Source organism: Octopus bimaculoides, chromosome 3 (genome assembly GCF_046866305.1).
Source record: "Octopus bimaculoides isolate indiv1 chromosome 3, ASM4686630v1, whole genome shotgun sequence".
In the NCBI taxonomy this organism is placed as follows: Eukaryota; Metazoa; Mollusca; class Cephalopoda; order Octopoda; family Octopodidae; genus Octopus; species Octopus bimaculoides.
This window is the reverse complement of record NC_142930.1, coordinates 77,744,063-77,770,157: the sequence shown is the minus strand read 5'-3', so window position 1 is coordinate 77,770,157 and position 26,095 is coordinate 77,744,063. Positions and strand designations below refer to the sequence as shown.

The 26,095-nt window shown below is 35.7% G+C and overlaps 1 protein-coding gene across 1 annotated transcript in view; it reads right to left on the bottom strand.

Moving 5' to 3' along the window:
• Positions 1–26,095, bottom strand: part of LOC106880744 (disheveled-associated activator of morphogenesis 1) — a 129,049-nt gene that overhangs the window by 40,569 nt on the left and 62,385 nt on the right. Inside the window, exons 10-13 of the mRNA XM_089348382.1 lie at positions 25,740–25,955; positions 5,710–5,820; positions 5,120–5,223; positions 4,129–4,195 (exon numbers count right to left, since the gene is read on the bottom strand). Coding sequence (XP_089204508.1) covers positions 4,129–4,195; positions 5,120–5,223; positions 5,710–5,820; positions 25,740–25,955 — 498 coding nt within the window. The remainder of the gene's footprint in view (positions 1–4,128; positions 4,196–5,119; positions 5,224–5,709; positions 5,821–25,739; positions 25,956–26,095) is intronic.

The window sequence follows — 26,095 nt, the reverse complement described above, 5'->3', positions numbered from 1 at the left end:
ATGGACGTTAAATAATGATGATGATGATGGCATTTATCACGAATTAAGGGTAGCATAGAATTTCTATTATTAATGCTATGGTTATTATTGTTGGTCTCGGCTTGCGAAGACCTATTGGGGCAAGCGAAAGCGAAATCGTGATGGCACCTGTGCCCAGCATCGCCTTCCTGGCACTTGTGCCGGATGGACGTGTAAAGACATTTGAGCGAGATCGTTGCCAGTGCAGCCGAACTGGCTCCTGTGCAGGTGGTACGTAAAATACACCATTTTGAGTGTGGCCGTTGCCAGTTCCGTCTGACTGGCCTTCGTGCCGGCGGCATGTAAAAGCACCCACTACACTCTCGGAGTGGTTGGCAATAGGAAGGGCATCCAGCTGTAGAAAGTCTGCCAAATCAGATTGGAGCCTGGTGTAGCCATCTGGTTCACCAGTCCTCAGTCAAATCGTCCAACCCATGCTAGCATGGAAAGCGGATGTTAAACGACGATGATGATGATGATGGTGTAAAACGAAAGTTTTACATTTGGAATCAATGTCCTTGATACTGTGTCACAACCAAATTCTTTAGATGTTGAGGACCCTCCAAAAAGGGCAGATACCTGAACTAATACAACTCTTGTAGTTGCACCAATCTCAATAAGGGACCTGTTAAGCCTGCTGGTGACAGTACTTAGGTCACCAATAACAACTGTGATTACTTTTGTAGAAACCCTCCACAGTTGTATTTCCATAACCAAATCCTGGTATTTTTCTGTTTTTTCCTGTTCTTTAACTGCTACAGTCATGTCTGCAGATATAGCCACATCTATGCTGGTGCACTTTGTTTACCCCCTTGGCAAGAACGCTGATATCTGGTTGTCTGGCATGAATTCCATAATGAATCTATACTTTAAAATCTCACAAAATCCTGTATTGGTTGTTCTTATTAAGGCAGTGAGTTGGCAGCATCATTAGTGTGCCAGACAAAATCTTCAGCAGTATTTCTTCTAGCTCTTTACACTCTGATTTCAAATATTACCAAAGTCAACCTTATTTTTCATTCTTTTGGAATTGATAAAGTAAAGTGCAAGTCAAGTGCCAGAGTTGATGTAATCAGTTAACCTTCTCCAGCTAAAATTACTGGCGTTGAGCCAAAATTTGAAACAATTATTATTTGAATGATTGTTAAAATATTTGCATCATCAACATCATTAATGTGGTCCATACAATTACATTGGTTACTGAGAGATCTATTGTTGTAACAACTGTTATTGACATTCATTAACTTAGGGTTTGTTGGAACTCCTGGAGTCTTGCATGTGTAGTTGGCTTGCTACTTGTGATCTTTAGTACCATGCTATCTGTTTCTTTTCAACTATCTAATACTATCTTGATGAATCTGACCATGCCAAGAAGGCTATTATTATTATCATTATTATCAAGGCAGCGAGCTGGCAGAATTGTTAGCATGCAGGGGAAGATGCTTAGTGGTATTTCATCTGTTTTCATGTTCTGAGTTCAAATTCTGCCAAGGTTGACTTCGCCTTTCATCCTTCTTAGGTCGATAAAATAAGTACGAGTTGAACACTAGGGTCAATATAATCAACTCATCCCTCCCCCAAAATTGCTGCCCTTGTGGAAAAATTTGAAATCATTATTATTATTATTATTATTATTAAGGTGGTGAGCTGGCAGAATTATTAGCACACCAGGCAAAATGCTTAGTGGCATTTCGTCTGTCTTCACGTTCTATGTTCAAATTCTGCCTTTTATCCTTTCAGGGTTGATAAATTAAGTACCAGTGAAACACTGGGGTCAATGTAATCAACTAACCCTTCCCCTAAAATTTCAGGCCTTGTGCCTTTAGTAGAAAGGATTATTATTATTAAGACAGCGAGCTGCCAGTATTGTTAGCATGCTGGACGAAATGCTTAGCGGTATTTCGCCTGTCACTACATTCTGACTTAAAATTCCACCGAGGTTGACTTTGCCTTTCATCCTTCTAAGGTCGATAAATTAAGTACCAGTGAAACACTGGGGTCGATGTAATCGACTTAATACCCCCACAAGCTGCTTTTGTGGCAAAAATTTGAAATCATCATCATCATTATTATTCAGGCGGCAAGCTGGCAGAATTGTTAGTATGCTGGGCAAAATGCTTAGCAGCATTTTGTCTGTCTTCATGTTCTAAGTCCAAATTCTGCTAAGGTTGACTTTGCCTTTCATCCTTTCGGGGTCGATAAATTAAATAGTAAAACACTGGGGTTGATGTAATCAACTAGTCCCCTCCCCACAAAGTTCAGGCCTTGTGCCTTTAGTAGATAGGATTATTATTATTATTATCTTTATTATTATCATTATTATTATTTTTATTCAGCAGTTTTATCTTTGTGTGTTTCCACTGCACTACTGAGCACAGCTTTGTGTGCCTTGGGTTTGTTGTAGTGTTGCTATTTTTACTGTATTGAAAGTGCTCCAAGTAGGATGTGCTATTTTCTGTATGTTATATATATTCATAAGTTGTACCTCCCTCAATACTATTCTCCCTTCATTGAGGGGTCTTGTCTTGCAAGTTACTTGATGACCATACCAGTGCTGGTACCATGAAAAAAAGAACCTGTAAAGTGGTTGGCATTAGGATGGGCATCCAGCCATAGAAACCATGCCAAAACAGATAACAGAGCTTGGCACAGCTCTCTGGTTTGCCAGCTTTTGTCAAAACATCTAAGCCATGGAAAATGGACATTAAATGATGATAATAATGACCACTCCCCACATGCCTATTTTCAAATATAGAAACACTTCTATAACTGCACATTCACAACTTTTCCCACTTCCTGTCTTAACTTCTTTCCACAGAACTGCATTCTCATCTGGCTCCTGACCCTTTGCCCATTTTTTTCTGTCTCACTGACTATTTCTCTTTCTCACTCTTCCTATGTTTTTCTCCCTCTTCTAATGAAAGATTAACATCCAAAATGTCAAGTCTCTTTCTCTTTCCTCTAAAGTATTAAGGTAATGAAGCATTTGTTCCTCTTCTGTTTTATATTTTTCTTTCTTTTATTGTTCATTGCATTTATAACATATTTTTGATGCTTATGGGAACCACTTTATGTGTATGTATGCTGTTGCCAATACCGCCTGACTGGCCTTCGTAGGATTTTCGAGCGAGATCGTTGCCAGTGCCCCTGGACTGGCTCTTGTGCGGATGGCACATAAAATACACCATTTTGAGCGTGGCCGTTGCCAGTACCACCTGACTGGCCTTCGTGCGGGTGACACGTAAAAGCACCCACTACACTCTCTGAGTGGTTGGCGTTAGGAAGGGCATCCAGCTGTAGAAACTCTGCCAAATCAGATTGGAGCCTGGTGTTGCCATCCGGTTTCACCAGTCCTCAGTCAAATCGTCCAACCCATGCTAGCATGGAAAGCGGACGTTAAACGGTGATGATGATGATGATATCCTTATCATCATCATTTAATGTCCGTTTTTCCATGCTGACATGGGTTGGCTAGTTTGACAGGAGCTGGCCAGTTGAAGAGCTGTGTGAGCTCCATGTCTGTTTTGGCATGGTCTCTATAGCTTGATGCCCTTTCTAATGCCAACCACTTTACAGCAGGTTCTGTGTGCTTTTACACAGCACTGGCACCAGTACCCAAAGTGTTGTAAATTATATAAAGATTTATTTTACATAGCGCAAACATTATCTAATATAGAACTAAATACGTTCTTCATTGAAATATGTTTATTATGTCAAAAGCTGATAGTCTACTCTGTGTTTCACCCTTGGCTGTTCAAGTGAACAACCAAAGACAAAATGCAAAGTAGACTATCAACTGCCCACATAAAATACAGTTTGACTTTAATAATGTGCAATTTTGGGGTATTAAAAGTATATGGACTTTTTTTTTTTTAAAATCAGTTTAGATCACCTGTCTATTTTATCAGTTCTGGAGAGATGAGAGGCACAGCCAACCTTGGTGGAATTTGAATTGAAATTGGAATGGAAGGACGAGATATACATACTACTTTAATTATGCTGGAAAAAAAACATCCCCAGAAAATATATCCATGCAAATAGGCAAAAATGTCTCAACCAACCAAATATTTTTTTTTTTTTCAATAGGAACATCAATGAGAAAAATCTTACCGATTCAAATTTTTTCCCAAGTTCACGTTCGTCTTCATTTCTGACCATCTCAAAGAAATCAAGATGTCTGAAAATTGAAATAAAAAATGTTAATAAAATGAACACTGTTTTCTGATATTGGCACAATATTGCAAACTTGCAGAGAAGGGCTACAGTTGAAGGAACCAATTCCAGAATATTACCAATGGTACTTTTTTTGGTCCCAGAGATATGAAAGATGAAATGGAATTTAAACTTAGATCATGAAGAAACATAATTAAATATCACAAGATCCAATATTCAATTAATTCTGCCACTACCTGAATAAAAAATAATAATAAACTTTAGTACTGCCAGTCACAAACAAAAGGCAAGGTGTCTCCTTGGTCTGTATGTTCATGGAAGGTTTGGATCATCACATCTCTTCAGCTCAGAATGCTCTCACTGCATATGCTTTTCTTCTTTACAATTTTGAGTAACAGTTTGACTCACCTGCTTATTTGATTAATTAGCACTTTTTGCTAAAAGCAAGCTGTATGTAATTGGTAGGTCACTCAGCTTGTCATTCTTGATGGTCATGAACCCATCAGGTTATGGAGCAACACTGTGCTACTTTCTGGCTCTCAGTTACTTGAATTGTTTCCATGCATATATCTTTTAGTGAGCCTACTTTGACCCATTTTAATGACTAATCATTCTAAATCAATAACCTAAAAGATTCTCTGAGACTTTAAATTGAAACTCCCTCATTCTTCATATTTTCCTCTCAATCATTAACCTTTGTCACTTTTTGATGCCTTTAACTCAACCATTTTCACAAATAAACATTATCCAATTAATGTAACTCCCTTGCATTCACTGATAATATTATAATGACATACACTGTTATACATTCCAAATATATAAATTTCCCATGTGAAAGGTAATCTGAGAATTTAGATAAATATTAGTTTGCTACTCCATTCATCATTTCATCTGATCACATTAGTAAGAATATAGTCACTAATTTTACCTGTCAAGGACTGCATTTTCATGAGAGCGAAGTTTATCAATAATGGGTTGAATACCAAGCATCAAGAATTCATATCGAAGATGAAGTCGGAATTCAAGTTGAGTCTTCAAAAAAGAAAAAGCAAATAAGAAAGAATTAAGCTGAAGTTTATAGACAGATAAGAATAATAATGTTGTTGTACTTGGGGATGGTCATATTGCCAGTTTAGCCAATAAAAACACAATAGGAATACAAAATACAAAATGGCTGATAATTAGCAAGGTGAGACACACATAAGAAAGAAGAAAGCAAAGGACCACTGATGAGGTCACAGAAGTGTGACGAAAGAACTCTGGCCGAAATAGGATTAATGTAAAATAATAAATAAATAATTCAATTTAGGAGTTACTAAACTAGAACCAGTGGAACTGCTAACTTGGTACTAGTAAGAAATTAAGCCTCATTTTTTCTAAAATTTAAACTATTTTCTAGATATTAGCTAAAATACGTTATTCATCAGTGATATTTATTTGAAAATATTTTTCCACAAATATCTTAAAAGCTTTAAATGTAATTCTTCATGTAGAATTTTTAATGAGACTATATTTTACCTGTCCAGCACCATAATTCAATATAGCATTTATAAATGACATGATGGCAGTTTTCAATCCAACCTCTTCCTTGTATACACCGGTACTTCGATCCAAGTCATAGATTATAGTCTATAGAAAGAAAGAAATGTTTTACACACACATATATATATATATATATATATATATATATATATATATATATATATATACGCACGCACACATACATATTTATACATATATAGGGGTTGGACAAAATAATAGAAACACCTTAAAATTTCAAACAAATTAAACTTAATATGGGGTAGGACCAACTTTGGCAGTAATTACAGCTTGAATTCTACTAGGTATGAACTTGTACAAAGTTTGAATTGTTTCCAAAAGAATTTTTGTCCATTCTTCAGTTAAAACAGTCTCCAGTTCTTGTAGTGGTGATGGTGGAGGATATTGACTCCTTACTTGTTTTTCTAAAAAGCACCATAAATGTTCAATAATATTGAGATCTGGATACTGTGGTGGTCAGATAAGATGTTCAACTTCACTAGAATGTCCCTCGAAGCATTCACTAACAACTTTAGCGGTGTGAATTGGTGCGTTACCATTCTGAAAGATAGTGCTTCCCTCTGGAAACAGTTCCGCAACCATAGGATGAATTTGATCAGGTAAAATGCTTAAATAGTCTTGACTATTAATTCTGCCATGAAGGGAAACCATTGGGCCAGCGGATTTCCAAGATATAGCCCCACCAGATTATCACAGATCCTCTTCCATGTTTAACAGTTGGAAAAAGGCAGTCTGGGTCAAATGCTTCTTTTGCTGTCTCCACACGTATACTAGACTGGTGGTGGGAAATAAAGTAAAGGATGACTCATCCAAGAAAATAACATTCTTCCACTGCTCTAGGGACCAATTCTGTAGGGTTTTACTCCACTCTAAAAGCTTTGCAACATTTGTTTTTGAAAGTAGTGGTTTTCTGATTGCAGCCCTCCCGTGAAATCCAGCTTTGTGCAGCTCCCGGCAAACAGTTTTTGTGGAAAGTGTGTTCTTGAGGTGGTCATTAAGCTCTGCAGTAATTTTGGAAGCTGTACCTTTGTGATCCTTTCTAACAATTTGCGTACGAGTCCGACAGTCCCTATCTGAAAGTTTTGATTTTCTTCCGGAGTTTTGTTTCAACAAGGAGGTTTTTCCTTCTTTCTCAAAGGCTGTCATTACTTTCGAGACAGTACTTCTGGATACATGAAACATTTCAGCTGTTTTCATTATGCTAGCGCCTACCATATGAGCACCAACAATTTGACCTATTTGAAAGTCTGATAGATCTGTCATTTTAATGAATTTAAATTACCTTTTTCTGATGATATCTGAAAAGAAACAGAAATTTCAGCAAAACTATTAAGCAACACTATTAATAAATAAAAAAAAACATAAAAATAAACAAGCTTTTGATGATTTTATAGATATTTCAAAATTATGATGCTATGATGCTAGGTGTTTCCATTATTTTGTCCAACCCCTGTATGTATATATATATATATATATATATATATGTATATATATAAATTCAATAATAGGATGAATTCTTTTACAAGAATTTATCAAGTAGCTAGCGTGAAAAAAACCTCATAAGGGGAAAAAAATCCATCATTCATTCCCAAAATATATATTTATTTATATAAGGGCATTACTATACAATAATGCCTCATGCTATGAGGGACTCTAAGGACAGACTACCATAAAAAACATATTTTTACCGAATGCGAGGAAATGCAACTCTCAAAGCCAGCCCCTTAAAAACACTTACATAGGTAAATAGCGATGGACAGTCTTCTATGTACTATATTGGATACACGGTGTTCATTTGGTATGTTGATTTTCTGTTTACCTATATTTATGTTGACCATATTATACTGACGAGTAGAGGTTGTATAATACTACAATAACTACGAAATCATGATCTGCACTTCAGTCTGTTTTTAAGGGGCTGGCTTTGAGAGTTGCATTTCCTCGCATTCGGGTAAAAATGTTTTTTATGGTAGTCTGACCTTAGAGTCCCTCATAGCATGAGGCATTATTGTATAGTAATGCCCTTATATATATATATATATATATATATGCATGTCTATACATATATACATACATACATGCATATTTATACATATATACATACATGCATATGTATATATATCTATACATGCATATGTATATATATCTATACATGCATATGTATACATATCTATACATGCATATGTATACATACATACATGCATATGTATACATACATACATATGTATACATACATACATGCATATGTATACATACATACATGCATATGTATACATACATACATGCATATGTATACATACATACATGCATATGTATACATACATACATGCATATGTATACATACATACATGCATATGTATACATACATACATACATATGTATACATACATACATATGTATATATATATATATATATATATATATATATATATATATATATATATATATATATGTATATGAAAAATACAAAAATGGGACAAGAATGCAAAACATCCAGACAGGTGATACAAGGAAAACAAGGACGGGCCATTTAGAGTTTTCAATCCTCAGTCGAGTTCCAGATTATCTTTGTAATTTCGACTGGTTATACTCAAGATTGCTCCAATCTGGTAACACACCCAACCCCAAAATACTTCCATACATTTCCACCCACAACTCCCAAAACATCAAAGCATACACCACAATCAAACAAAACCTCCCCTTACTGACCACAGACCCGAAAATGAATAATATTATCAATACACACAATCCTTAAATGCAAAAGGCAACACAAATCTTTGAAAAAACTCTTGACTAATGCCAAACTACACACACCACTTCCACCCCCATCAGCTGAAAAATGTGCATGCCCTGACTGTGGTACCTGTCCCTACCTACTTGAAGGCTCTGAATTTACCTTCAAACAAGGAACAAGGTTTAAAATCAAGACCAACTTCTCTTGCTCCTCCGGGAACCTCATTTACATCCTCACATGCACAGGTTGCCAACACAACTATATTGGACAGACGAGCCTCCCTTTGCGTAAAAGAGTAGCAGTCCATAAAGAAAAAATAAATCTTCCACAACACCACCAAATTCCACTCAGTGGCCACATAGACTCTTGCACCAGAAATAAAAATCCTAAATTCCTTATATTCCCTTTCTATCAAAGTAAAGACAGAATCTCTACTCAAGAAAGAATCAACATGGAGAATCCTTTTATAGAAAAATTTCAAACGCTTCTTAACATACAAACTCCTCGGTAACCATATTCACTTCTCTCACCTACTCAATGAAATACATATAAATTTACTTCTTGTTTCTCTAAAAACAGACATAAACTTCCTGTTTAAAAAGAGTCCATAGCCCCAACTAAAGAGTATAAAACCCACAGAATTGTCTCCCCTTATCCACATTTCCTGTTTGACACAAACATTCAGCCTTTTTATATATTACACTAAAACTAAAATACATGCATCCTAATCTTTCTAACAATTATCTACATGTATTGATATATTTATTTTTTTATATACTTATTTTTTTTGTAAAATAACATTATTTTCATTTTCCCCCTTCTTGAAAATTTGCCATGCAATGAAAGCTGGTTAAGAACCCTTTTTAACCCTTCTTACACATATCTATATTAAAATATGTTTTCAGTTTAGCATTCTTGCCTTTTTATTATTATTATTTTTTCTTTTCCTATATATATATATATGTATATATATATATATATATATATATATATATATATATATATATATATATATATATATATATATATATATATATATATATATATATATATATATATATATATATATATATATATGTATATATATATATATATATATATATACATACAATTGCAGCGTGGAAGGTGTTTATAAGCCATTTAAAATAACACACAAAATCCGTTAGATTCACTTCAACATTTAAATTTAATTTGTCAAAATATTTTCGTCGCTTTGAGACCGCGACCAGTTCACTGACAAAATTTTGTGAAGCAGCACAGAATTTTGTCAGTGAACAGGTCGCGGTCACAAAGCGACGAAAATATTTTGACAAATTAAATTTAAATGTTGAAGTGAATCTAACAGATTTTGTGTGTTATTTTAAATGACTTATAAACACCTTCCACGCTGCAATTGTTTTCGTTCCAGCACAAGATCTCAGATCAGGTCACTTGCTATGCAAGTGCATCTCCGTACCCCCTATATATATATATATATATATATATATATATATATATATATATATATATATATATATAATAGAAATATTAATATTTCTAAGTCTCTCTAAAGGAGACTATGGCAGCAGTACTGGATGTTAACAGTTATCGACAAGCTAACATGGCAGTCCAGAAAAATAGAACGAATGCTGTCGTTGGTTAGCTCCAAGAGGCCATCACCTCTAGTTAGCTATGTGACACACGAACCTGTGTCCATTATAACCTTTGACAGTTAAGGGATCGGGGGAACCCTGTCAAAGGCTTTCTCCAAGTCCATAAAAGCCAAGTATAGGGGTTAACAGCATAGCTACAATTATCTCTGCCTATGCCCCACAAGCGGGCCTACCAAATGATCAGAAGGACCATTTTTATGATACCCTTCTACAGGCTACCTCAAAGATGAGTGGCAATGACCTCATCTTTGTGGCTTGAGATTTTAATGGGCATGTTGGACAGCAATCTGGTATCTTCACTGGTGTACATGGGAGCCATGGTATTGGTTCCCGAAATGATGAGGGAACTAGGCTATTGGAGTTCTGTGATGCATGTAACCTTTAAATCTGCAACACTAACATCAGGAAGCCAGACGGACACCTGATAACCTATCAATAATGTGACTCTTCTAGCCAGATTGATTTCATCCTCACCAAACAGTGGGATACAGGGTTGCTCTTAAACACAAAGACTCTCCCGGGTGAAGAACGTACCCCCCCAGCATAGACTAGTCATTAGAGACTTTAGACTCAAGGCCAAAAGGATGCCAAGAAGCAGACCAATCCAGAAAAGAAGGATTTGGAAGCTAAAGAACCTTTCACATGGTCAGAGATTTAGGGACATCCTCATCAAAAAATTTGATGAGAGGGAGGAGGAGTTATACATCTCGAACATAGAAGGTAGCTGGAAATTCCTACGGGACAGTTTACTGAGTGCCACAGACCAAGTCTGCGGATGATGCAAAGTCCCTTCCAGACCTAGAGTAACATGGTCGTGGAATAATACAGTAGACAAAGCCATTAGAGCAAAGAAACAGGCATGGAAAGCCTAGAAGAGTAGGGATAGCAGGGAACTGTACCAGATGGCCAGAAGGGAGGCTGAAAAGAAGTTTGCTAATGTCCAGCAATGTGAGGACCAAAGAACTGAAGTATTTCAGATTGTAAGACAGTTTGTGAGAGAAAATTGTTATGTCACAGGAGAGAAATGTGTCCATATGGATGATGGTGCACTTGCTCTTAATGATTCGGAAAAGAAAGAGGCTTGGAGAAGCCATTATGAAAGACTGCTCAACATGGAGAATGAATGGGAAGAGGAGAGCCTGCCAAATGTTAACCCAGAAGAGGGACCAGCTATCCGAATAGACAGCACCATGGTAGATAAAGCAATTAAGAGTATGAGGCCAGGAAAAGCCTCCAGCCCATCAGGAATCACTGCAGAGATGCTTAAAACATCTGGTGGTGTGGGCTAGGGCCTAGTCACCCATATTGTAAACCAGGTAGTTCATGATGGTGTGGCAGCACCATAGTGAACTGCTACAAGGGTAAAGGTGATGCTTTAAATAGCAATAACTACAAGGGTATCAAACTGCTGAATCAGGTGATTAAGGTCACAGAAGGGTCATAGCATGAAAACGGCCACGCTCGGAATGGTGTCTTTTATGTGCCACCCGCACAAGAGCCAGCCCAGGGGCACCAGCAACGATCCCGCTCGAAAAATCCCAGAACCCCACACAAGAGCCAGTTCAGCGGCACCGGCAACGATCTCGCTTGAAGAAATTTCATGTGTCACCAGCACAAGAGCCAGTCCAGGGGCACTGGCAACGATCCCGCTCGAAAGATTTCATGTGTCGCCCGCACATGAGCCAGTCCAGGGGCACTGGCAACGATCCCGCTTGAACGATTTCATGTGTCACCCGCACATGAGCCAGTCCAGGGGCACCGGCAACGATCTCGCTCGAAAAACCTCATGTGTCACTCGCACAAGAGCCAGTCCATGGGCACTGGCAACGATCTCGCACGAAAGATATCATGTGTCGCCTGCACATGAGCCAGTCCAGGGGCACTGGCAACGATCCCGCTCAAAAGATTTCATGTGTCGCCCGCACATGAGCCAGTCCGGGGGCACCGGCAATGACCCCGCTCGAAAAAACCTCATGTGTCACCCGCACAAGAGCCAATCTATGGGCACTGGCAACAATCCCGCTCGAAAGATTTCACGTGTCGCCCGCACATGAGCCAGTCCGGGGGCACCGGCAACGACCTCGCTCGAAAAAACCTGTGTCACCCGCAAGCCGGCCCAGGGGCACCGGCAACGATCTCGCTCGAAAGATTTCATGTGTCGCCCGCACATGAGCCAGTCCAGGGGCACTGGCAATGATCCCGCTCGAAACATTTCATGTGTCACCTGCACAAGAGCCAGTCCAGGGGCACTGGCAACGGTCTCGCTCGAAAGATATCACGTGTTGCTCGCACATGAGCCAGTCCAGGGGCACTGGCAACAATCCCGCTCGAAAGATTTCTTGTGTCGCCTTTATTATTAAGGAATTTTGGGGGCTTTCTAATTTCACTACACAATTTAGAAGGTTATAATTAATCCCCATGCTATTTCTATATACTTCATTGTCAAGTATGAGCATTTTAATCAGGCCATTAGGTACACCAGAATTAGTAGAAGTCAGTATAATAACATCACCCAGACTTCTCTTACTTATACTGCTATATGTTCAAGAAACCTCATTATCATCATCATTATTTTATACGTCAATAAACCACTGAAACAGTGCTTATGGTACTTAAATTTTTCAACAAGATGGATAAGGTCAAAGTTAATTTCTCAATGAACAATATCCCCATCCACAGCAAGGACTTGTATATGGGCCTACTCATACATAAAACCAACAAGTTTGTATGAAGAATAAGGTGGAAGGCATACCATTGGGAAATTAAGAATAAAACTAATAACTACAGAACAAATGACTGCGATAGCAACTTAAATAAGATCTTCAGTTGCAGAAGGAACCCCACCCCCAACCAACTATTTGAAGGATTTTAAAATGACATCTTCCAGATGATCTCAAATGTTAAATTTGGGAATCACTCATTTCAGAAAAACCATACCAAAGAAAGCTTATGGATTTTATAAAAAGTCTGAAAACCAAGCCTGGACTGATTATACCAGCTGACAAAACAGGAAACTTATATAGGATTGATTATAGCACATATAGAACCCTTATACTCAAGGAACTAAATGCTAAGTACAAAGTTATGAATGAAAGAACCCTAAAAAAGATAAACTCTGAGGTGAAGAAAACCATGGAGGATCTTAAACTATCTGATAGAACTGAACCCATTTACACCCTGCAAACCTCAGATTACTTTATAAGACCATAAGGAATGTTTTTAGGAAAGACCTTCATTTAAACTCATGGGTCTTACCAGATCAGATATTGGTTAACTTAAGAAGTCTATCCTAGATAAGATTATACCAAAATTTATTCCAAAAATTCAACTTGAATTACGGTCTAACACCAAGGAAGTTATCTCCTGGTTTAAATCGTTACAGAATTGAAGTACTCATTCCTTCAATTTGATATAAATGCATACTATTCAAATGCATACTATTCCCCTATAGTCCTAAATAAGGCCCTTATTTTTGCAAGAAACTTCACATCCATGACAAAGAATAAGATTGATATTATTCTACTAGCTAGAGGAACTGTAATTGAATTTGAAGGTAGGTTGTGGACGAAAGGCAATACCCCTGACAACTTTGATATAGCCACGGGGTCGAGTGACTCAGCCCAGGCTACTGACATTGTAGGAATCTACCTTTTACATTGCTTCACTAAAGAATTCCCAGATCTTCATGGTGGTCTTTATAGGGATGACATGGCTCTTATTACCTACTAATAGTAAAGTTATACTAGAAAGAACACGTAAAAAAAATTAGAAAATTCATCTGTAATTTTAACTCTGACTTAACTTTTGAACAAGGAACAAAAATAGTTAACTTCTTAGACATCTCATTAAACCTTAAATCCAGACTATAATACCCCTAGAGAAAATCAGAGGAAACCACTAGAAATGTTAGCAAATTCTCCAATCACCCCACTCCATAATTAATTCTTTCATAAAAGGTATTTCACATAGAATTATGCAACTTTCAGCTAATGAAGATATTTGTAATTCATACTCTTATTTTTTTATAATTTGGCTCTTTCTATATGAAAATCCAGCTGCTACTAAAATGATAGAATATAGAACACTCTGATACTGTGAATACTCTCCTCCACAAGCAACTGTGCTCTTGACATTCAATTTCCATTGCAAATGACACATAAAAAAATTAAAACACTGCAAAAAAAGTTGTTCAAATGTCTTTTTTTACAATGATTGAGTTAAGAATCAGTATATGTGTATATGTATATATGTCTTGGGTATGACATTAAACTGCATCTGGTGATGAGGCTTCAGTTCAGGAGTTGTGGGTAGCATGGAGTCACTCCATAATTGCCATTACTCTCGGGTCTGTTCTGACCTAGAATAGTAGTACCTGTCAGGGTGCCATCTATGAGTTAAATGGATTTTGCAGAGATTGGAAAGGCTCCTATTATTTTTGACAAAGCCACGGAGAGGGTAGCTCTTCTAGAAGAAAGATACACTAGCATAAAACTTGCAGTCAAAGTAGTACTGGTCATTTTGCAATGCTTGTCACTGAAACCTACTATAGTGACTGTGAAGGGGGCAAAAGTGTCTCACAAGCCTCTGTCACTTAAATTCAATGATGTACAGTTGTTTCCTTGATCCATTTTGTATTTTATGTAATCAATGGATGTGTGATGTGAAAAGTCATTTCCATGTACATGTAAGGATGAATCATAATCAAACTGAATGTAAGACAACTATTGCCTGACAAGATGAGGCAGTCATCATGTATACATGTATTTACATATATTAAAACGTAAAATGAAAACAGAACACAAAGGATTCCGCGGTACACGTGTTTCAAGCTTTATACACAAACTGTCGTTGCATCATTATATGAGTATATAATTGATAGAAAGGATGGTTTAAAGCTATCTTCAGCTGCAAACATTTTCAGTCCCAAGATTACATCTCAAAGAAATAAAAATAGAGAGAGAGAAAAAGGAAAAGTCCACTTAGTATTATCCATTGTAATATGCTTATCCTTTAAATTGTTATATCTGCATAAATCTTCCTTGATATTCAAAAATCTGTCCATATTATACCACAATTTAGGGTAGAGTGAATGATAACTAGATTGGATTGCATATAACTAGCGTATATGAGATAGAAGAAGATCAAAAATTTAAAAAAGTTAGAGGCTGAAACAATATAAAATACGAAATAAAACAATATAAAATAAGAGATAAAATATAAAAATAATAGAAGTCAAATCGAGAGTAATATAAGAAAAAAATATGGATAATAAAGTAAGATGCATATAAAAAAGATTTAGTAGGGTTGGAATAAGGTAATAAAGGAAATAAAGTGAAAATAACCGCACATAAACAACAGTGTTCTTCACATTGTTCAATTTCCGGAACTAAAAAAAAATTTTTATAACAAAAATTTCCAGAATACAAAAGTTTATGAGGAATATAGTCAAACAAATTGTGAAAGTCTCTTGGGAAAATCTACATTTCTACCGCTTCTAGTTTTCTTTTCGCTGGTATGTGATTTTAATATTGACTTTTTAGCATTTCCGTCAACGTTAGGTTTGCTGTTTTGAATATCGCTCTGTTTCATTTTCCGAGATGTATCGTTCTGTTTCATTTTGTTCTGTGATGTATCGCTTGCATCATCATTTCCATGACAAGGATACTGGTCTAAATGCTTTTTTTACTCTGTCTAAACTGATAATCTCTTCTCTGCCATGTATATCCAGAGTCATAGTTTTATCTTTAATTGACAAGACTTTAAAAGGTCCAGTGTATTTATATTTCAGTGAATTATGAGTAGCATCGTTACATACGAAAACATGAGTCCAAGAATTAATATCAGAGGGAATGAAACTATGACTCTGGATATACATGGCAGAGAAGAGATTGTCAGTTTACACAGTTTAGACGTCAGGGTCACCAGTTTTTTTATGGAGGTTGGTTATCACAACAGATCGTTGAAGTGTGAGATATACTATATCTTTATTTACAATACTTTCATTCGTAAGTTATAACAAATATTATTGTTTATTAATTAAAAGCTATAATGATAATCTTGTTACTTATAACTTAATTATAAGTATTTATCACTAAGCATAACTCTTAGTTTAGGCTGCGTAAATGTTATGATGTATCATACCAAAACGCTGAATGTGCGTACATTACGTACATGTATGTTGAAGATATAGATTATATTTTTTTGACTGTTACACATAAAAAAATACAGTTTCATTAATATACAAAAATAAATTCAACAAGTTCAAAGAAATGAAAAGTAAAAGGAATTAAGTTTCTACATTAATTTATTATATACATTTTTTTTACATTATAGAAATTTAGGAACAAGTCATTTCATCGTAGAGAATTATGACTTAAATTTTACATCAACTAATTTCTCATTCTAACTATAAGGTTTCACGACAATTCAATATTGTCGGATTTGAGTATTGAACATGGCATACATATTAGCCCACACTCAAAAGGGTGAGTGTCGTGGACCTGAGTGGCCGTCCAACGAACACTGGAGAGTTTGCCAAAAATCAGAGCTCTTACAATCACTCATACACGAATCACAGAACCGCAACTTCATGAAAGACCCCTTCAACGAAGTTCATAATTCGCATATGGGCAGCAACCCCCAACCAATGAGAAATCAATAATTTCTCATGTTTGGGCAAACGAACTTACGTTCTCTCTCCGCCTCTTATGAGTTTGCTACAAAAGGAATTGGGATAAAGAAATAGAAGAAATAAAAGAGATGAAACAAAAGAAGTAAAGAAAATGAGGAATAAGAAAAAAAACCCATAAAGTAGAAAAAGAGATAAAGAGATAAGATACTAAATGGCAGAAAAACAAACAATTTCTTAGCTAGACTAGGGTTGAAATATGATATCCTTGTGATGAGTGGTCAGTTTACCCAAAACACACCACTACAACTTAACTATATGAACTTATCTATAATATGGGCACATACACTTACTTAGAAGATAAATAAATAAATAATAATGATGGAAGTGGTAAAGAGTAATTAGAAAATATAAAAACTAAAAAAAGAAAAATTAGAAAATGTAAAAAAAGGTTAGAAAATATAAAGAAGAAAATTAGGGTTGAAGTTAAAAATTAAAATTATAAGTATGGGGAACAATTATAATAGTAGTAATATAATAGTAATAATGTATTATATAATGTAATAGTAATAAAAAATAACAATAACAATAATAATAATAATAATATAGTGGTTTGAAAAAGTACATTGATTGGAAAAATATTGTGATTGGGGAAATTTTGGCTTATCAGTTTGTGTAAATTATATGTCATAGTGCAACTACTACTATAATCGTATTTTATTCATTTATATATTGCTATATGAAGTTAAAAGAGTCTGGGTTTGTATCTCCTACTGAATACTAGTATAATATTGTTATAAACATTGAAGTGATGAGTGTTATTTAATGTTACCTTTGTGTATTGTAGTGTTATTCAAAATTTTAGAGCCAGTGACTAAATTATTTAGTAATTTTGCTCTAAAAATGGGATTAGGGATCTCGGATTGTTAAGTATGTGTGTACTATATGGGGTCAGAATCTAGCTAGGTGAGGGTAAACTGAATAATTAAAGCAAATAGTTAAGTTGTTGGGGGTAGAGTACGGGATTCATTAATTCAATGTCGGAATAGTGGCAGGATGGATCAGACGAGGGAATTACCAATGAGAGAAGATGATGAAGTGATTATAACTTAAAAGTAGGGACTTCAGGATTATAGTATTTAAAGGTTTTAATCAGTTTATGTATACAAGTTGGTTTGAATTCTGATCTCTTATTAATTAGCTTGTTCTTTTCAGAGAATCTAATGATTTTCAATAGTTCTAAGGAACATAACTGGCAACCAGTTCTATTATTTTTATAAGTTGCTGCCGATCCAACTATGGACCATCTAAGGTTAAAGTTAATATTTTTGTCTTTAAGTTCCCATATTCTACATGATAATGAAGTGCTATTAGACTTATGCCTGAGTCTAAATGATGACCTATGGTTATAGAACCTAGATTTCTAGGAGGATGAGCATCCAAGGGAGGTGAGGGTATTCGTTTCAGTAATTATTTCGCAAGAATAGACTATGTTTTTTGCTAGGCAGTTTCCACGTAAAGGACATGCTGATGTTGTTAAACAATTGCACCCAACTTTATAATTGTTAGGCCGTCTTATGCTTGCATGTGGAGGGTAACTGTTTATAGGATTGTTATCTTTGTTAGTTCTCGGGTGGTTAAGGTTTACACCTACATTGCTGTTACTATTATTGTTGTTACCTCTATTGGGGTTGTTCAAAGTTTCACTAGCTCTATTCTTTCTGCCGTTAAGACTGGTACTATATTTATTAGTTCTATCAATAATATATAGGCGCAGGAGTGGCTGTGTGGTAAGTAGCTTGCTTACCAACCACATGGTTCCAGGTTCATTCCCACTGCGTGGCACTTTGGGCAAGTGTCTTCTACTATAATCTCGGGCCGACCAAAGCCTTGTGAGTGGATTTGGTAGACGGAAACTGAAAGAAGCCCATCGTATATATGTATATATATATATATATATATATATATATATATATATATATATATATATATATATATATATGTATATGTATGTGTGTATATGTTTGTGTCTGTGTTTGTCCCCCCAGCATCGTTTGACAACCGATGGTGTGTTTACGTCCCTGTAACTTAGCGGTTCGGCAAAAGAGACTGATAGAATAAGTACTAGGCTTCCAAAGAATAAGTCCTGGGGTCAATTTGCTCGACTAAAGGCGGTGCTCCAGCATGGCCGCAGTCAAATGACTGAAACAAGTAAAAGAGTAAAAGAGTAAATATTATTAATTATATTGGAATTGTAGCTTGTATAATTATTGTCGTGATTACTATTTGAGGTGGAGTTGGATATACTATTAGTAGTAGCAGTATCGTTATTTAACATGGAAGTACTATATGGTGTGCCACTATCCTGTGTTGGGTCTAGGTTTAGTGATTCATCTATTGAACTGTGATTTGATATTTGGATATGGTCATAGGGCCTAATAGTGTTGTTGTCATCTATACATATATAAAATTGAGAATGTATGTCTGTGTGTGTGTGTCTGTGTGAATCCTTAAATCTCCAGAACTACACAACCAATTTCATTCAAATTTTACACATGTCTTACTTAGGGTCCCGGTTGTGTTTTAGTCAAAAAAAGATATTAACTTCTTGCATACTTCCAGCCCACAGCAACATCATATCTCCTCCACTATTTAACCCTTTCGTTACTATATTTCTGACCAAAATACACCCCTCATGAGTTTCAATTAAATTCTAAAATAATCATGAATTTAGACTAGTCTCATTAAACACCTGTAACTTTTTTATTTATCAACATATTAATGTGATATTTGGAACATAATTAAAGAAAGGGTTCTTAATCAATTCTATTGCATAATTTTTGTCTCTGGGGTACTGCTAGTGTCTCTCACATGTAAATATTGGTTCAGCTTCACGAATCGTACTCGTTCATAATACTGGAAATATATTCATCGCCAAAAGGTTCCTGATTGCTCCAGTAATTTGTTATTCTGGGTAACTGTCTAATACCCATAATAATATTTATGGCAAAAAATGCCCATATTTCATCTACAGTTGCAGGAAACCACAAGCTATCTTTTTTTTCCGGTTTGTTGACATTCTGCGTAACGGTTTGTTTCCGCAGTAATCATTTCAAATAAGCATGAAAAAGAAGTCTAAAGGTTTCGCTTCCTGAGAAAGACTATGGGTAAACCCTGTCTCCTCAGAAAATATTGTTAATAAAAATATTTTTTAAATCTTTACTCCATTCTGGTATAAAATCATCCTCGCTGTCGCCGTCACTGCTTTCAGAATCGCTGCTTTCAGTTTCGGATACAGAAATATCTGATTCATTATCGTTCACCACGTGCTTTTGTAGCTCATTCATTCTTTTCTTAGATATCTCCATATCTTCTGTTGAAAAACCTTCAAATTCGGAATCACTGCTTGATAGCATGAAACTCCTCTCCATCTTCAAAGTTGAAAAAAATTAACGCCGCGAAAAATGTGGAAAAAAATCTTCCAAAATTCACTGAGTTCAAATATCACGCCAAACAATGTCGGATACAATAACTCAACTGTTTGCAAAGTGAAATCAAGTGTTTTAACAAATGTACTAACGAGATTTGGGTTCAAATATACATTTAAATAACAATGGGTACTCTCGGCCGGCTGCGGCCGGGTTAGTAACGGTGCCAAAAGTGAAACAAAAACACTCATGTTATTCGAACCGGAATCTCAAAAACATTGTTATTATTAAATTTATGCATTTCTAATCAATTTGGAGATATTTGCTATCGAGTTGCAGATTTTTAACAATGCATTTGGTGATTATTTGCTTTATTTCTCGGGCAAAATTTACAACTTAGAATAAAAGAATAAAGTTATTATTTCATTCAAAAATTGATGAGCTTTGTTTTTAGTGATGACTTGAAATGGTAAATATTTTTTCTAACTGTATTTGCTTGAAAAAATATACCTTTCTTTATATTAAGCAGTTCATTATAATTACTTTTACGATGTGCCTAAATAAAAACCATCGTTATAGATCAGCACTTCTCAACCTTTTTCACGATTTGGCTTCCCTTGGACATTGAAAAAATTTATTTTGGCTCCCCTGGGTTGATGAAAAATTTAATCCAGCTTCCCATGTATCTGAGATAGACTGACCGGCCCATGACAAATCTGACAAAAGGGGAGACCCGCAGAACTACCAGCTCATGAACTGCATCTGAAAGTTGGCGCGCCAATCATGCTGCTAAGGAATTTAGATGCTCCAATAATGTGCAATGGTACGTGGATGATTATCAAAAAATTGTGCTCCCGAGTTCTGTAGGCAACAATCTTGAATGAACCAGCCACTGGCTGAGACATACTTATAACTCCCATGTCCCATGTCCCTTACCCACTCCAATACGACCTACAAGTTTAAACAAATGCAATTTCCCATCAAACTCTGCTTTCCCATGACAATCAACAAGGCACAGGGACAATCAGTGCAAGCGGTTGGTTTGAATCTGACAGAACTGTACATTGGCTGTCCCCATGGTCCTTTTATTTGTGCACCCGAGGGAAGGACGTAGAATGTTGTTTACCAAGAGGCACTCCAATGATAACAACGGCAACTTCAACTGCTCCAATTTCAACTCCGCAATTTCATTGTCCTGCCAGGCCACGTAAGTCCAGTTTTGCTTTGCTCTCCTTACTAACTCACCATGACATTCTTTTTTTTCTACCAAGATCCGTCGCCCAAACACCACTTCGTATCCACTTCTTCCTCTTTTTTATGTCTTCGTTTCTCTCTTCGCGTCATTCTTTGACTGGGTGAAGCCGGGCTTAGCTGCGAGTTATAATTATTATTATTACTACCATTATCAACAATGTTATAATTCTCAGGATTATTAGTTTGTATACTATCATTATTAGTTCTTGGATTATTGGGGTTAGACTGATAATTATTATTTATTCTTAATCTAGCTTTCTTTATTTTGGTTTTATTATGTTTAGATATAAGGCATTTCATATTGGGGAGGGTCGAATATGAGATTCTAATAGTTTTAGTGGAAAGAATACTGTTATATCTATGAGTGGGTGGAAAGTTATTTGATATAATTGAAAATATTTTCTTGTATAATCTACCTGTAACCGCTACATTATATGGTATGTTAAACCATATATAGTTGCGTAATTTACTGTTATTTTGTTTAGTAATTCTTCTATTGCTATTATTATTTCTATTGTTAGGATTTTCTCTAACTGAACTATTATCGGTACAATTTTTTTCTTTATGATTTTTGATCTTAAGCCTATTTGTATTAGTACTGGTTGTATCTGTGCTTTTATTTTTGTTTTTATTCGACTTATTTTCTATACCTCCATTTAAGGAATTAACTCTAGATTTACTAATTTGTTTATATGATGTATTTTTACTCATGGTTGATGCTTTAGGCGGTTTACAATTTAAGTTTTTAACAAAAGATATTTTCTGGGAGTACCCAGCATTGATTGTAATGATGAGCATGATCTTTAAAAATGTTTCCATTCGAGGATAATTTTGTTAGTCTATCAGAAACAGCCTGGACATTAGTATTAATTATAGAGTGGGGGGGGGGGGGGTGATTGGATAGTGTGCTAATGTAACTTGTAGTTTCTTCTGGCTTTCTGTAAGGGTAGTGAAGGCTTTTATCTATGTCTAGTGTAGCATTTAAAAAATTAACTATCTTAGAGTTAGTCATAAATTCAAGTTTTAGATTAAATGATTTTAAAAAATGCCTAATCCTTTTCCTAATTCTTTCTAGGGTACTTTTGCTGTTGGTGGGGTATATGAATAGTGCGTCGTCTCTGTATAGACCCCACTGACGGTCTGGTACCTCCGAGAATAGCCTCTTAAGTAGAAAGGCTCCAACTAAGTCAGTTACCTGAGCTGAGTCGCTCGAGCCCATAGCAACATCAAAGTTATCAGGGGTGTCAAACCTAGTCCAAAGTTTACCCTCGAATTCAATTATTGTTTTCCTAGCTAAGAGTATTATATCAATTTTATCTCTATCTATAAGAGAGAGGTTACGAGCAGAAACCAACAGCAAAATAAGAGAAGTTATGACCAAGCTAGATCTACTAGAAAGTACCGAACCTCTCATCCTCCAGGAACCATGGATTAGCATTAAGGACCATAAAAAAGGATTCTCAGAGAACATAGAAGTGAGGCTAATATGGCCAACTAAGTCAGATATAGGCAGACTGAGTAAGACGGAGTAATTCCCCGGATTAAACCTCACATCCCACTCAACATATGGGTTAATACTGAGGATGTTTTAAAATAGTTCAACTCTATCAACTGTAAGAAAAACTTTTCATTCATACAATTCGACATATTGAATTACTATGCAAGCATCTCTCCTATCCTATTGAATAAGTCCCTAATTTATGCTCGATACTACTACTACTACTAATAAAATATCCTATTCCACCTCAAATAGTAATCGCGACAATAATTATACGAGCCACAATTCCAATATAATTAATAATATTGTTGATAGAGCTGTACATATATGTGTGTATACATGCATATATATTCTTTGTATTATTACATTATTGAACGCACACGTCCTTTTTGCAAGTAAGTCTGTACTTTATTATTCTGACGTGACTATCTTTCTATCTATCTATCTATCTATCTTTCTATCTACCTACCTATCTATTTATCTATCTGTCTTCCTCTATCTACCTATCTATCTTTCTTCTTACCCATCTCCCCCTCTCGCTCTGCTTCCTTCTGTTATCCTGGCTTCTACTTCACTGCTATACACTTCTGTCTCTTCCTCCTTGTTCCACTTCCCACCCCCTACCATCCTCTCTTTCTCTATCTTTCTATCTATCCCTCTATCTATCTACCTATCTATCTTTCTTCTTACCCATCTCCCCCTCTCGCTCTGCTCCCTTCTGTTGTCCTGGCTTCTACTTCACTGCTATACACTTCTGTCTCTTCCTCCTTGTTCCACTTCCTCCCTCCACCATCCTCTCTGCTCTCGAGTGACCTGTGGTCAACTTTCTTTTCACTCCAGCCGCTGTGAAGGCAAGACGAACTACTAGCGTTCTACATCAGATTCGCGTTTAGCCGTACGGCTTTTTAATGTTGTTTTCACTGTCCAATTTTTCCTGTCTTGGTTTGTGTTTGCCACCTTGGAATCCTCTGTTTAGTGGGTTGATCCACTACTCAGGAAGAGACTATTCTAGAGTACGTTCTGCCTTATCTTTGAAACGTTGGGTTAGAATAGAGGCAGCTGATGAAGGAATATTCCAAGTGGCTTTCCGTTTTCCTATGTGTTCGTTCCATTGTCTGTAGTTCATTGTTCTAACGTCCTGTACCCTGATATGCATCTATATACACATGTAGATGTAAGTATGTACATATATGTGTGTATACATGCATATATATTCTTTGTATTAATAAATATAGTACCAGTCTTAACGGCAGAAAGAATAGAGCTAGTGAAACTTTGAACAACCCCAATAGAGGTAACAACAATAATAGTAACAGCAATGTAGGTGTAAACCTTAACCACCCGAGAACTAACAAAGATAGCAATCCTATAAACAGTTACTCTCCACATGCAAGCATAAGACAGCCTAACAATTATAAAGTTGGGTGCAATTGTGTAACAACATCAACATGTCCTTTACGTGGAAACTGCCTAGCAAAAAACAGTCTATTCTTGCGAAATAATTACTGAAACGAATACCCTCACCTACCTTGGATGCTCATCCTCCTGGAAATCTAGGTTCTATAACCATAGGTCATCCTTAAGTCCCCACTTTTAAGTTATAATCACTTCATCATCTTCTCTCATTGGTAATTCCCTCGTCTGATCCATCCTGCCACTATTCCGGCATTGAATTAATGAATCCCGTACTCTTTTTCTACTTTATGGGGTTTTTTCTTATTCCTCATTTTCTTTACTTCTTTTATTTCATCTCTTTTATTTCTTCTATTTCTTTATGACAATTCCTTTATTACCTTATTCCAACCCTACTAAATCTTTTTTATATGCATCTTACTTTATTATCCGTATTTTTTTCTTATATTACTCTTGATTTGACTTCTATTATTTTTATATTTTATCTCTTATTTTATATTGTTTTATTTTGTATTTTATATTGTTTCAGCCTCTAACTTCTTTTTATTTTTGATCTTCTCCTTCTATCTCATATACGCTAGTTATATACAATCCAATCTATTTATCATTCACTCTACCCTGAATTGTGGTACAATATGGACAGATTTTTGAATAGCAAGGAAGATTTATGCAGATATAACAATTTAAAGGATTAGCATATTACAATGGATAATACTAAGTGGACTTTTCCTTTTTCTCTCTCTATTTTTTTTTTCTTTGAGATGTAATCTTGGGACTGAAAATGTTTGCGGCTGAAGATAGCTTTAAACCATCCTTTCTATCAATTATATACTCATATAATGATGCAACGACAGTTTGTGTATAAAGCTTGAAACACGTGTACCACGGAATCCTTTGTGTTCTGTTTTCATTTTACGTTTTAATATATTCTTTCTCCTCAGCCACTATCTGGCATATACAGGTGCTTACACTTATCAAGTATTACCTCTAAAATTTACAATACCTATGTATTTATATATGTATATATTTTTTTGTTTTAATTCATATGTGATTACATATTGTCTGTATCTTTGTGAGTATTGCTAATCATTAACTTACTTGCATGAATAACCCCACTTTTAAGCTTATATGTATGTTGCATTGATGTTTGTGTCAGTGCATCATTATGATCATATTTTCATGTACATGTAATAACATGCATGTGTATGTCCGTATATAGTATACATTAAAATATGGCTGAAATAATATTCAAAATTATACTTACGGTTGTTTGAACTTATTGTCAGCCTACTGTTATAATGTGATTGTGGAAGGTGTTATTTTGAGTTAGAAAAGTTGCACAGATGTGTATTTCTTTAACAGCAATAGAATTTTAACTTACTTGGAATCGTGCTCTTTCACAAGCATACTTCTGATAATGTAACATTGATTCCAAAACTTTACGGTGTCCACCAGGTACCAAACACATGGCTCCAAGGATTTCTAAAGCAGCTATTTTTGTTTTAATGTTTTCTGAACTGAGGCTTTGAGCAATTATGTTGATACTGTTTGGATGGGCCAATACATGTGCTCTGCTTTGCTGTAAGAAAAGAATTGTCATTTAGTTTTTAATGTTTCTTTCCCTGAAAAAGTTGGTGAATTTTGGATTTTATTGCTGATCAGTCAAAACTTGAAAGTATTATATGCACACACACACAAAAAAAGAAACATTTTGACTGCAAGAATTCCCTCCTAATA